General features: G+C 34.1%; 1 protein-coding gene across 2 annotated transcripts in view; it reads right to left on the reverse strand.

Moving 5' to 3' along the window:
- Positions 1–996: 996 nt before the first annotated feature.
- The window catches only part of cue (Low-density lipoprotein receptor repeat domain-containing protein cueball), a 146,249-nt gene continuing 133,644 nt past the window's right edge, over positions 997–13,601 (reverse strand). Inside the window, exons 7-8 of one of the 2 annotated variants that reach the window (XM_089096906.1) lie at positions 11,275–11,318; positions 997–7,334 (exon numbers count right to left, since the gene is read on the reverse strand). In XM_089096906.1, coding sequence (XP_088953032.1) covers positions 11,292–11,318 — 27 coding nt within the window. In that variant the 3' untranslated portion in view covers positions 997–7,334; positions 11,275–11,291. The remainder of the gene's footprint in view (positions 7,335–11,274; positions 11,319–13,601) is intronic. The other variant, XM_089096905.1, reaches the window with a different exon arrangement.

A 13,601-nucleotide genomic window follows, 5' to 3' on the forward strand; every position in this document is an offset into this window, starting at 1 on the left:
AAGCAATGGAGGGCGTCTTACGAGACGAAAATACTTCAAGGCTTTATAAAAAGAATCTCGACTCAAATAAAATTCTGTGAGAATCTCACAGATCAAAGGTGAGTGGGGGCTAAAAGATAAAAGTAAGTAAACAACAATTTTTATACAAGAATATATGAAGCCGTCAGATCTCAGTTAGCTAATCATCTTAACTTGAGCTACATTAAGTGGAGTAGCAAAATTTCTCAAGAACATTCTTAGAAAGATTTAGAAAGATTCTTAGAAAGATTAGAAAGAACTTTAAGCTCCTGTAGAAAGCTACCTGAAAGAAGTTAACAGTGGTCAATCTTATTTAACAGGAAACAGATTTTTCAACGTTATTTTAACGGCCAGAGAAAAGAATTTATCGAAAACTGGGAACAGAAAATAGCTTTAAGAGAAAAAACAAAACAAAATGGAGAAAATTTTTGTGAGAATTTGAATTTCCAGCACAAATTGGAATTCTAGCAAATAGCTGGAAAACGGATCATTTTATTAAAAGACTATTTGGAATCAAACAATTTTCTGTGAATATTAAAAAAAAGCTGACAGTGCCCTAACTAGAACCGTGATAAGCAAGAAAATAGCTGCCGTAAAGAAGAAAAAGAAATCATAAAAATTTCAAGAAATACCCAAATTTTGTTTCCATAAAAAACGAAAAAATCAAATGTTTTTTTAACCAATAATCATTATAATGTGAGGATAGAACTTTTGCTGAGTGCCTCCAAGGAGGGACGTGAATCAAAAATTGAATAAGTTGTAACCAATTATTTTCAAACACTTCAGAAAATCCTTCAAGTCTTATCAGTATGGCTTGCGTGTTGTTTGATTCACGAATTGAGCACAATTTCAATTTGACATAGAAATTTTTAGACCAGAATAAATACTTCAAATACTCCACAAAACGGCCTTTCCAAAAAATGAAACTACACATTGAGTACATACTCTAATTTCACCAAATTAATTCAGGTATTTTGCTTAAAAATGTATTCGAAAAGTTCACCTCAACAATTTCAAATCATTTTTAACACATACTTCCCAAGCATATACTTCCCAGTAATCCTAAAATTTCCAAAAAAACACAACATCTAATACTGGCTTGCTTTATTTGCAATCACCAAACTACAAAAAAATCGTAATAAAAAGACTCGCATCTCTCCCCAAAATACGTCACTATCTCTCCTTAAGATGAGTGCCGAAGAGGGATTCGAGTCCTAGGAGAGGTTCCGACTAGGTCAGGTTCGCAAAGGTGTGCTCACACAATTAGCAATATTCCAGCAAATAAATGCGTACAACCAGGTACAAACACGCCTTTTTCGGCTTTATAAACAATTACTTTGCTTTGCAGTAGAACTGGACCACAAAAATATAATAAAAAAGGAAGTATTGCTATGTACTAAGCATCTTGTGTGAATACACCTTTAAAACTATGAAAATTACCACTAAAAGCACAACTACATTATAACCCAGGCATATCTATTAGTAATTAAAAGGAAATTATTAGTTTTTTGCTACTTCATTTAACAAACGGGACATTACAAAATCATAATTTAATCATTTTAATTAGCTAACAAATCAGACATTAATTATTATTAAACGAGAAGGATTATTACTTATTTTCCAGATATTTTTGTTTAGGGTCATTAAACGGAAGGAATATTTTAGCAATTTTCAACCACAAAAAAAACTTGATGGTAGCCCATTAGCTAAGCTGTGTAACTTCATATGTTTTAATAAAATGAAATTGATATTAGTTCTTTTTGTGTATTCAATGCAGACAAACTTGCTTCCCCTTCCAAAAAAGATCACTATCCCTTCTTGGAATGAGTGCCGAAAGGTGAATCAAGTTCATACAACATTGCGAGATATGCCCAGGTATCCATTAACTTCATCACAGTAGCAGAACAAATAGAAATTCCACAGTAACGGATCGCTTTGCATCCACCTGGTTCTAGGCTTAGTTTCTTTTGAAACTAGAGGCATCTATGTTTACCAAGTTCATACCCTCTGAATATTTTTGTAGAAAAAAATATTTTTTTTTGGGGGGGGGGGGGCGACACATTAATTAAATGATGTTTATTATTTACAGTGACTGCGTTTATCAGAAAGAAATCAGCAGGAGAATATAAGTATTTTTGTTTTTCACGCCTTTCTTTTAATATAGTAGTATAAGATCTCTCTTTGTCCTTCTGGTAGCATTTTTATTATTATTATTGCCCCCCTTTACCAGCACCTTTGTGCTGGTAATATATTGAAATCCCATATCTTCGTTACAAGAAGGCAGGTATCCCCTCAATAACAATGATATTACACATCTATACATTCTTTTTTCATTATGAAACACTTACATGATTTTATATACTGTAAAACTGAGCAATTAAAATTTTACTGTGGGAAAAGCGATACGTTACCCTTTTATAAACGATTGCTCTGAGTTCACACAGCTACTTTCGCAAAGCTTATGCCCACAAAAAGCAGCAAAACGCAAAAATTTTCATATCAAAACAGTCAATTTCACAAATTAATATGCAAATAGGAAAGCTTTAACCACTGGATTGACATTTTCTGTAACGGATGCATTTTTCAATAGCCCAGTTGAGCGATTTCGACAGAACCACAGAACCATCATAACGCAAAAGCTTGCAGCAGAAAACAGATAAAATCTGACAGGAAAAGATAAAAAACGGCTGTTTCTGCACGAAACAAAGTTATGTGAGCCCAGGGTTATACAATTTTTCACATTCAATTAAAAAAATAATAATAAAATAAAAACTATAATCAGGGGCGGATCCAGGATTTTTTTTCCGATAAACTTGCATTTGGAGCAAATTTAATTAACGCAAACTTGCGTTAATTAAGTAAATTAGATTATTTTAGACTATGCTAGGGGGACGCGGGCCCCCCTCGCCCCCCTGGATATGCCACTGACTGTAATATATCTATTACATATTCTTTTTTGGATGTTTTGCATCGACAATGCCATACCTAAAGGACCTGATTCCCGTAAGGACTCCTAGACTAAGAGTCCTAAACTCCTAGACAAATCTAAGACTAAGACTATTAACTCAGCAAAACGTTAAGCCACCTGAGACTGACACACTCACAGCCCTTCCTTCTCCATTTTCCGACATAGCCAAACCCCCTAACTAAAGCTTCTAATTTGACTACTTTCCAAGCGACAAAGATTCGAGATAATTTTTTAAATCCCGTTTCAGGCGCATAGCCTAAGGTTAACATATTTTACATCTTTAAAATCTTTCAAGTAGCAAAAAAATGAAAAATATTTATCACAAACTCATAGTTACAGGCAACTATTATATATAATAAGAGGTGAAAGTGTCTGCGTCTATAAAAAAAAAAAAAAAAAAAAAAATATATATATATATATTCAGCGGCACCTTTTCGAATTATACTGCCACTTTTATCTTTAATATACTTCACTAATTACACCTATTTTGTTATGATAAGTTTGCAAACATTCCCTTTAGAATTGGCCTAACAAATGTTCTCAAAAAGCTGTGAATCTGAAAACAGAAGTTACTTTCCTAAAAGATTTAGAATCACAAGGGTCAGCAAAAACACTAGGTACCGATACTATTATTTTACTCATTTTATTTTCTCTGCCACCAGACTGGGTTTGATATTAAGGCAATAGACATTTAGTGCCGAAGAACAAACCTGGATGGCAGCAAAAATATTCTTTGAAGGACGTTTAAATGCACCATAACATTTTATTCAGTATAGTTTTTGATAAATATCTTGAATATGCATATTTTTTTTGGTTATGATAACAAGCTTTTACAAAATTAACCAGCCTAATTTTTTAGCTTAGGACCTTTAGTTACAGCACCATCGATGCATAGTCCATAGCCCAATTATGTAGCTAAATACGGACTCAATTCTTGGTTTCTAACATTTAAGGTTTACAATAAAACAACCTGAACATAAAATTCTCCAAGCAAGAGTGATATGAAGTCCTACTTAATCCACAATTGCACACATTTTACATTGTTTAATATTAGACCAGGAATTTTGAAAACTAACGAAAATAAAAAATAAGATACTAGCAGTCATGAAGGAGCCAAATAATAGCTCCCTTCATGGTTTTCCAAGAATTTGTGGAATATAAATTTTGGACTTCTTAAGGATTTTGGAATTCCTATGTTTTGGTGCAAGTATGAATAGGTATGTATAGTATGTATACAGGTTTTTATAGGTAGAACAAAACTATGCAGGGCCAGAAATGAAGGTACATAAAGAGGACATTGGGATTTAAAAAGGTCCTAGAGATCCCTCTGCCCTTAACGTATCTCGAGCAAGGATCTTGTTACAGCCTTACATTGTAATTCCAAGCAATTCTGATATTAGTTTTCCATTCTACATTGCTTATAAAGTATTAGTTCTACTTCAAGAAATACACTATTATTTTCGAAGAGCCAGTGCACAAACTATCGCATTCAATAGTCCTATCTTTGTAAGAAGGCCCTTTATCACAAGTTTCTATCTTTTCAAAATCGGAGAAGACCCCACCCCCAGCACCCAAAATAATGTCCCTACTATCTTACCACAGTAAAATTTAGAAATAACACCCTAAGTTCAATTAAAAAACTAAACTTGCACAAATCAATGCTTTCTATTGCCCATTAAAAGGGAAAGCTACCTCAAATCTCAAAATGTCAGCCATAGAGTTCAACCGCTTAGCGAACAAAGGTGAAACAGAAACTCTTTCATATTTCATCTAAAAGCCCAAATTTTTTTGACAAAATTTTTTTATTATTTTCTCTGCTATATCATAGGGCCTCGAGTAACACTAAACCGTTTTCTTCAATTTGTTTTTACGAAGAATTAGGAGTGCATACAATTTTGCGAGAAAAACTTTTCAAAGCTCCTAAATTTTTTTTTCAAATATTTCTTCCAATTAGTTCCGTGATGATGAACTTTTTACTATATTAAGATACCGAAAATTGTGGCATCAATCACTCATGTATCCAAGGAACACAGAGCATCAGTATCCTGAATGCTGAAGTTTTTACTATACTGAGACACCTGATATTATGGCAGAATCACTCAAGTATCCGTGGAGGTATCCATGGGACACAGAACTTTAGTATCACGGATGCTGAAGTTTTTACTATACTGAGATACCGGATATTGTGGCAGCAATCACTCAAGAATCCGTCAAAGTATCCACGGAAAATGGAACTTCAGTATCATGAATACTAAATTTTTTTTCTACTATATTAAGGTATCAGATATTGTGGCAGCCATCACTTAAATATCCGTGGAACACAGAACTTCGGCATCACGGATGCTGAAGTTTTTACTATATTGTGATACCGGATAGTATCGTGAATGCTGAAGTTTTTACTATAATGAGATATCGAATATTATGGCAGAAACCACTCACGTATCCATGGAAATCCATAGAACACAGAACTTCAGTACCACGGGTAATAAAGTTTTTACTATATTTAGATAGCAGATACTACTGCAAAAATCACACATGAATCCATGGAACACACAATGTCAGTATCACGGATGCTGATGATTTTAGTATACTGAGGTACCGAACATTATGGCAGCAATCACGTTGGCATTCGCGGAAGCACCCATGAAACACGGGACTTCAGTATCCTGAATTCTGAAGTTTTACTAAATTGAGATACTGGATATTGTGGCAGCAATTACTCAAGAATCCGCGGAACAAAGAATCGCTCAAGTATCCGTTAAAGATTCACGGGAGATGGAACTTCAGCATCACAGATTTAAGACTATATTGAATAACCGGAATTCGTGGCAGTAATCATTCAAGTATATGAAAAATATGCAATACTTGCGGTATTTGTTGTAAATACTTAAACGTTAAAATAAAAAGGAAAACTAGAGTTATATAAAAAGAAAGAAAGAAAAGTAACAAGAGCTTATGGTGCATCGTCCTATGATTCAAAAATTAATCTAGTTTATTTATTAGAAGTTTACTTCTTACACACTGATTCCATCATAATTTTCACGTTATTCCTGCCTCCGTTTACTTCAGAGACCCACACACACAAACAAGGTTGGCATCTCTGAAAGAGGGGAAAAAAAAAGTTAGAATGCTCTCCTACCCACTCGACGACAAGATTTTTAAACACCTTCGTGCCCTTCTACGCCAGGTGTTACAACAAGAGTGTCCTGAAGTCGAGGTGATGGCTTATCCTTTGTGTGTTTTTTGTGTTGTGTCTTTTTATGCTTTTCTTTTTTGTGCTTTTGTTTGACGATATCCATGTTATAGCAGTGTGATAAAGGGAGCGAATACAGATTATTATTATTATTATTTGAAAGTTCTTGGATGCCGAACCTCTGCTAGTTTTGTCAAAACCGTTTTATTAAGTTTAGCCCTGATTTGAAGCCAGCACCCTAACTTCAACTCAATGTCTCCCAATGATCTAAACTATACAAGTTGGATCACTTTAATTTCATGGTTTAGAAACAACTAAAAAATCTGAACTTTTCTCTAACAACTGTCAATAAATCCTTTTATCCAGTTTAATCTCTGAATTGAAGCTAATTCCCTAAATTAAAATCAAAGTGCTTCGACTCAATGTCTCCCAGTAATCTAAACTATTCAAGTCATATTACTCTTAATTTCATGGCTTAGATAAACTGAAAAATCTGAACTTTTCTCTAACAACTGTCAATAAATCCTTTTATCCAGTTAAATCTATGAAATGAAGCTAGTACCCTTAACTCAAATCAAAGTGTTTCGACTCAAAATCTCCCACCAGGTCGAATAGGTGATTCATAAAATTGCATCCTAATTCGATGGTGATTCATTAAGATTCGTCTTAATTTGATGGCGATTCATTAAAATTCACCATAATTTCAACATAAAAATCTGTACTTTTCTCTATAACAATCACCAATAAATCATTTTAGCCTATTTAATCTCTGAATTGAAGCTAGTACCCTAAATTCAAATCAAAGTGCTTCGACTCAAAATCTCCCACCAGGTCGAATCACTTTAATTACAAGGTGATTCATAAAGTCTCACCTTAATTTCAAGGTGATTCATTAAGATTCACCTTTCAACATAAAATTTGGGCTCCTCTAACAACTGCCTCAGTATTCCAATATCATAACTAAAAAAGCACTTGAGCCTTTTTGCCACCGGTAAAATCAGGCACAAAGTAACTTAAAAATAGGTCTAAGCAATCACAAAACATAAATAAAACAACAACTCAGAATAATTCATTCGTAGTCTTCAGCAAGTTGTATTTCTCTTCCTTTTTATTGTGCCTTGTTCCATTTGGACGAGTTTTTGGCTCAAAACATGGCTAAAAATAAATAATAACTATAAGTACTCAAAATCATTATTACCATAATATAACCACTATAATACGGACCATACTGTTTATTTATAATCAACGAATAACAATAATAAATAAATTAAATGCTTCTCGTATATAAAAATAAACACTTAGAGTCACGACGCTTCATGACTAAAAAAGTCTTTGCGTTAACCCTGAGGCAGCTGGGATCGAACCTAGGTCCCGTGTAGCCAAACAGAGATCAATCCACTGTGCCACCACAGGCTAATAAAATACTTGCACATTTCCTTGTCTCAATTAATCTACGAATTTAGCCTTTATTTACCGTATTAAACTATGAATTTAGCCTATGAATTTACCGTCAAGTGTCGTTTGTACAGATTTATGAACACCTTCATACCCTATGTCGTTTACAAGTTGCACTTTTTGTGCTTTCGTTGTAATCGTAAAAGTAGAATAATTTTACGAGTGCTACGATAGCTTTTTAAATAAAAGCATACGAATTAAATAATCATTAATAAGCAAATCAGCTGCATTAATTCAAAAGGTGGTATGTCTGACATAATTTTTACAAGAGCAAAAACCTGAACATTATGATTTGGATTTTGGGTTGTTATTGACAATTGACTTGCTTGAATATTCCGAGTTGTTTGTACAAGGAAGTTTTTTTCCAGCCTTCAAGATCCCAAGAACAAGATCGCCAACACAATTTTTATGCCAAGATCTAAAAGTTCTAACTGTGTCTGCATTTTTGAAAAAAAGATATAGTGAATTTTGGGGAAGAAACACAGATATTCTTAATTACCTCGAAACCTAAATAAGGCAAAGGAACACGAGTAAGGCCGATGAATCAAGCGTAATTCGTTCCATATGTTGTGTTGTTAATAAGCTTTGTTGTTAATAATAAGGAAAAGTATCAGATTTCTCGGCCCAAGGGGGTGGTAAAATTGATGTAGGTACTTTCAACGTTTTAAAACTTAGTTCAATTCCTTGGGTTTTTGCCATGCTGTTACACTCAGACAAAACCATTTGAATAATCTTAGCCAATTTTTGCTTATGTTACGCATAAAGCATCTAAACCGATTAGCCAATCTTGTCCCTTAACAGAAAAATTATATGTGACTCCAAAATAACCGAAAATTACTTGAAAAAAAAAGACTCATCTTAAAGCAATTTTTGAAGTCCTAGCCCAATTTTGTGATGCTAGCTTTTCATAATGAATATTTTAGTGAATTCATACGAATAAATATGGATTTTTCCCAATTAAGAGAAAGAGCTTAAATTGCTATGGGACAATCTAGTAACTACACCTTTCAGACTTTTTTTTTGCTCAACCATATAAAATTTTGCTCCCAGATTTTTATTTGTGCTCTCCATCAGATTCAAGCGTAAGCAATTTTTATGATTACATTTATGATTAGATAATTTTTGTGTTGCACACCTTATCCATCCAAAACAACTCAATTTGGCTTAATTCTAAGCTCTATTGACAGTGGCGTCAATTCACAGAAATTAGGGGGAGGGGGTAATTGTTTTTGAAAAATCTATGGGGTGGCATTTTGGGTGTTTTTTTATTATTTTTTAAAATGAAAATGCCAGAAAGGACAATTTTTAATGAAAAATACCAAAAAGGGGTATCTTTCAAAATATGGGGGGGGGTTGAGTACGAAAGACCAGGAGGCAAATCGCTCCCCCCCCCCACAATTGAAGCCTGTATCTATTGGACTTTTGCAACACCAACTATTCAATGTAAGAGACGAAGAATTTAATATCCATAAAGAAAAATTGACAGAATTGCTGGATAAGCCGTACCAGGGCTCGCTATAACTGATCCATATTTTGTAAGCAATTTTTGAGTAACATCGGTGCTTCCTCAAGTAGGAAAAACTCCACTTGAGCTAATTCTTAAGCTTTGTTTGAACCAGGTCTTACGCTGGAAACTGAATCTGAATAACTTTCAAGATAAATGTCTAGTGTTTTGTTAGTCCAAAAGGCAATAAAGTCGATGCAATTCCAGTAAAAGTCATACATTGTACTTTGCGATTTTCGCCAATCAGAATAAGGTTTTGTACACAAATATTTTACCAGTACCGCCTCATTTATCTATGAAAAAAAAAAATTCTTGACATAATTAGGATCATTGACAGCCTGTAAAATTTTATTTACAATTTCAAGCCATTTTCCTTGCAGAAGCAAATGCATACATTCTGCAGTAGCAGTTGACTCGCTAGAATTTAGAAATGCTAAGTTTTGGTCATTTTCGTAGGTCTCAATGTTGTCATGCCATATCCTTCCACCCAAAAACTAAAATTTCGACCTTCTGTTGTCATCGTATTTATTTTGGATGCAATAATACAATAAGCACGTTTATTTGTAGTACCTCCAGATAAAGTATGTCATCGCGCTTACCGAATAAAATCCTCTGTCAACTGATTTTTGAATCTTCCCCAAAGACCTTTCGGACCGGCAGGATTTCCAAAAACTAGAATCTGTGCGAAAAGTATTCGCATTACAGAAGGCATATTGGACAGTGCCAGTTCTTCTAGAACATCTAACCACTGTTTATCGTCAAATTCAAGGCCATGAGTCAGACATGCTTGTTTGCATGTCGCATAACGAGTGTTATTCACAGTAAGGAAATCTTTATTTTTTGTAATTGTTTGTAAATTACGTAAATTTTTGTAAATCAAAAATAAAAATCAAATTTTTTATTTTTGTAAATCACGTTTAATCATTGAATACACATCTAACATAAATATTTTGAACTTAGTACAGAGGCACATATGTTCATAACTAATCGCAATTAGTATCCCAGACATTATACAAAAAAATTATAGAACGATGAATTGGAATCGTGAGAATCGAGGTTTTACGCCAAAACCTTATACAAAGTTTACACAGAAAATAATTGTAGCAATACTCGTGAATAGCCTCAACTAGCAATTTAAATTTCTCTTATTCGCAAACGAAACCCTTATATCATCAAGTTTTTCACCCGCAAATCTTGTGGTCTTCCACGGATATTAATGTTTCTTAGAATAAAAAATGCTTAGTTGCTCGATAAAAGTTTTTTTTTTCAAATCAATTAATTGCTTTACAGAGCAGACAAAATATCAAAAGTTTGTAACTAAATTCCAGAACACAGGCGAATATTAATTTCATGTGAGCATTTGTTTGAACCTAGGGCTAGTCCTATACATCACAAAAATAATTATTTTTGAAATTAATATAAATCTTTCGATATTTAAAAACAATTTACAGGGTTTGCCAGAGCTTTTAGAACATACAACGAAGAGCATACAATTCGAACGAAGTAAACCTTGAGAAATCACACAGCTAGAGCGTATATGATATAAAGCATTGCATATATTAAATTTCGTAACCTAACCTAGGTACCTTTCCCCCCTAAAATCCCAAAAAAACACAGTTTAATATCGTATACGCAATGAAAACCTTACTATCACTGCCTGCTCTACAACAGATAAGACGTCACAAAACAAAGCATGCACAAAAAACTTCGAACGAAGTAGAAGACGCAAAAAAACAAGCAACAACTGCAAGGAGTGAATACAGGTTACACGACAAGAGCCTCTGACCTAGAAATCAGGATGACATTCGGAACGTGTAACAAGGAAAGAAAAAATGTTGTGATAGTGACCGGGGCAGAAGATCCAACACCATTCACAGCAATAAGAAGCGTACAAAAAAAAAAAAAAAAAAAAAAAAAAAAAAAAAGTTGTTCTCAAAACCAGCAAACCAAAAACCATTTAAATTTGGGATACTAGGTCATATTGATAATTTTACCCCTGAACTTTCAGCAGTGGATTTAGGCAAGGATCTCTATGACCTAAGTGAACCCCATTCCCGAGGTGCCAATAACTTGAAAAGCTTATTGAGGAAGTATGGTACTACCAAAAATATCATAACCCTTAATTCAAAAAACTACCTGGAATCATACCAGCATTATCGAAGATACATCTTCGTAGCAATCTAGAACAAAAAATAGCAAATGAACCGAACTCAAATAGTCTTGTCAGATATACAAATTCGTTATCTCTTTGTTCCCACTAATTTTTTTTAGTTTTTATGAGAGACAAAATGAAGCATCGTATTGGCTCAATAATACCTCAATGGTGGGATCATTGAAAAATGGATAAAATTTCTATTTAATAATAATCTTTCTACCAACTCTACATCAACTCTCTCAAAACCTTGCCTTCAAGCGACAAAAACGAGAATTCCTTCCAATCAAGGATGGCTTTATTTTTATCAAATAGATAAAAACAAGAATTACAGAAGGAAAACAACAGAAAAACAAAACAAATAAAACAATACAGGGGGAGGAATCTTATCGCCTACCCAAATTCAAAATTTGCATATATAGTGTTTGGCTAAAGTTTATAGGGCTAGATTTCTAGTTTTCTAACGTTTGACCTTGCTTATGCTGACGAAATACTTCTGAATAGTTGTGAATAAAATGATCTTTTCCAAATGGTTTATCTCCTTTCTGTTTTTTGATATTGACATTTCGCCTAAAGACATAGACATAGACATTTTTACTTTACCCCCCCCCCCAAAAAAAAACATTCAACAAACATGAGAAATAACTAGACAACCACATTAAGATTTAAAAAAAAATCCTGCTGGTGGCTGGATCTTCTAACCGCCCATTAATCAAAAATAAATAAAAACAATAATAATTATTCATAAATTCTTATTTTTTCAAAAAAAAAAGAGTCAAAAAAACAACTTACATTGTCACACTCTAACCATCCCCCCCCCTTCCTCCCTCCAATCTCCAAAAATTATCCTCCTTTTTCAACAAAAAATTCTTTAACTTTTTCTTAAATGAAACTAAGTTATCGGCCGCTCTAATACCATCCGGGAGACCATTCCATACCGAAACGTATGGAATACGTTTTTCCTATATATTCCCTATTGATAGGGAATTTTTTCCCTATGATTTTGCTACCTTCACAACCCTTCATTGTAATAATTTCTCTGCCCCTCTTGTAGATTGTAACCTAACATAACTTTAATCTTTACCACCAAAGCTTGCATAAGATTGAAAAAGCTAAAAATTATCTCTTTCTTGTGCACTCAACCCCTCCTCACTGAATTCTGCAATTGGGAGGTTCCTTGATCGGTCCTTAGTGAGGTATTACGACTATACCCTCCTACCTGCATATATCAAACAGTTCGTGGTAACGAACTGTAATTAAGGAGCGATCCGGCTCAATAGTAACCGAAACTCTAAAAATGGAGCGTTGATACCAATAGATCTATCAAAAGAATCATATTTTTATGCTGATATCAAATATATAAGTTTCATCAAGTTTAGTCTTACCCATCAAAAGTTACGTGCCTGAGAAAATTTGCCTTATTTTCGAAAAAAGGGGGACACAACCCCTAAAAGTCACAAAACTTTAATGAAAATCACACCATCAGATTCGCCGTATCAGAGAGCCCTACTATAGAAGTTTCAAGCTTCTATCTGCAAAAATGTGGAATTTTGTATATCGTGCCAGAAGAAAGATGGCGGATGCGTGTTTATTTGTTTGCTGTTTTTTTCCCCAGGGGTGATCGTATCGATCCTCCTAGAATAACGTGAGAGGAATCATTCGAACGGGAATTAAAATTTCTAGTGCTCTTTTTAAGTGACCATAAAATTGAAGGGGAACTTGGCCTCCTCCAACGCACATTTTTCTCCCGAAGTCACCCAATCGAAATTTTGAGATAGCCATTTGTTCAGCACAGTTGAAAATCTAATAAATATGTCTTTGACGATAACCTGATGCCCCAGAGTTCCCGAGGGAATGGCTGCGAGTTATGAACTTTGCCCATTGTTTTCATATAGTATTGGTTAATGGGAAGTATTTCAGAAGATTTCAGGAGAGATTTTTTCTGGTGGGGGTCGGAGGAGGGGGGATATGGAAGAGGATCTTTCCACGGAGGATGTTTCCTTGGGGAAAGGGACATTTCTATGGAGGGGTGCAGATTTCCCAGCATTATTTAAAAAACGATCAGAAATTAATTAAAAAAAAAAGTTTTTTTTTTCAACTGAAAGTAAGGAGCAAAATTAAAACTTCAAACAGAAATTATTACGTATATGAGGGGGTTCACCCCCTAGGCAATACCTCGCTCATTCCGATAAAGTTTTTTTTAGTACTTTCAAAAGAGCCATCTATTCCAATTAACCGGCCTTTGTCATTCAGGGGTCTGTGATTCGTATAAAATTCGAACTTTAGCGTAAAGAGTGAGGTATTGATAAGA

Source organism: Artemia sp. Qi Xiang Cuo, chromosome 11, assembly GCF_049724085.1.
Source record: "Artemia sp. Qi Xiang Cuo chromosome 11, ASM4972408v1, whole genome shotgun sequence".
In the NCBI taxonomy this organism is placed as follows: domain Eukaryota; kingdom Metazoa; phylum Arthropoda; class Branchiopoda; order Anostraca; family Artemiidae; genus Artemia; species Artemia sp. Qi Xiang Cuo.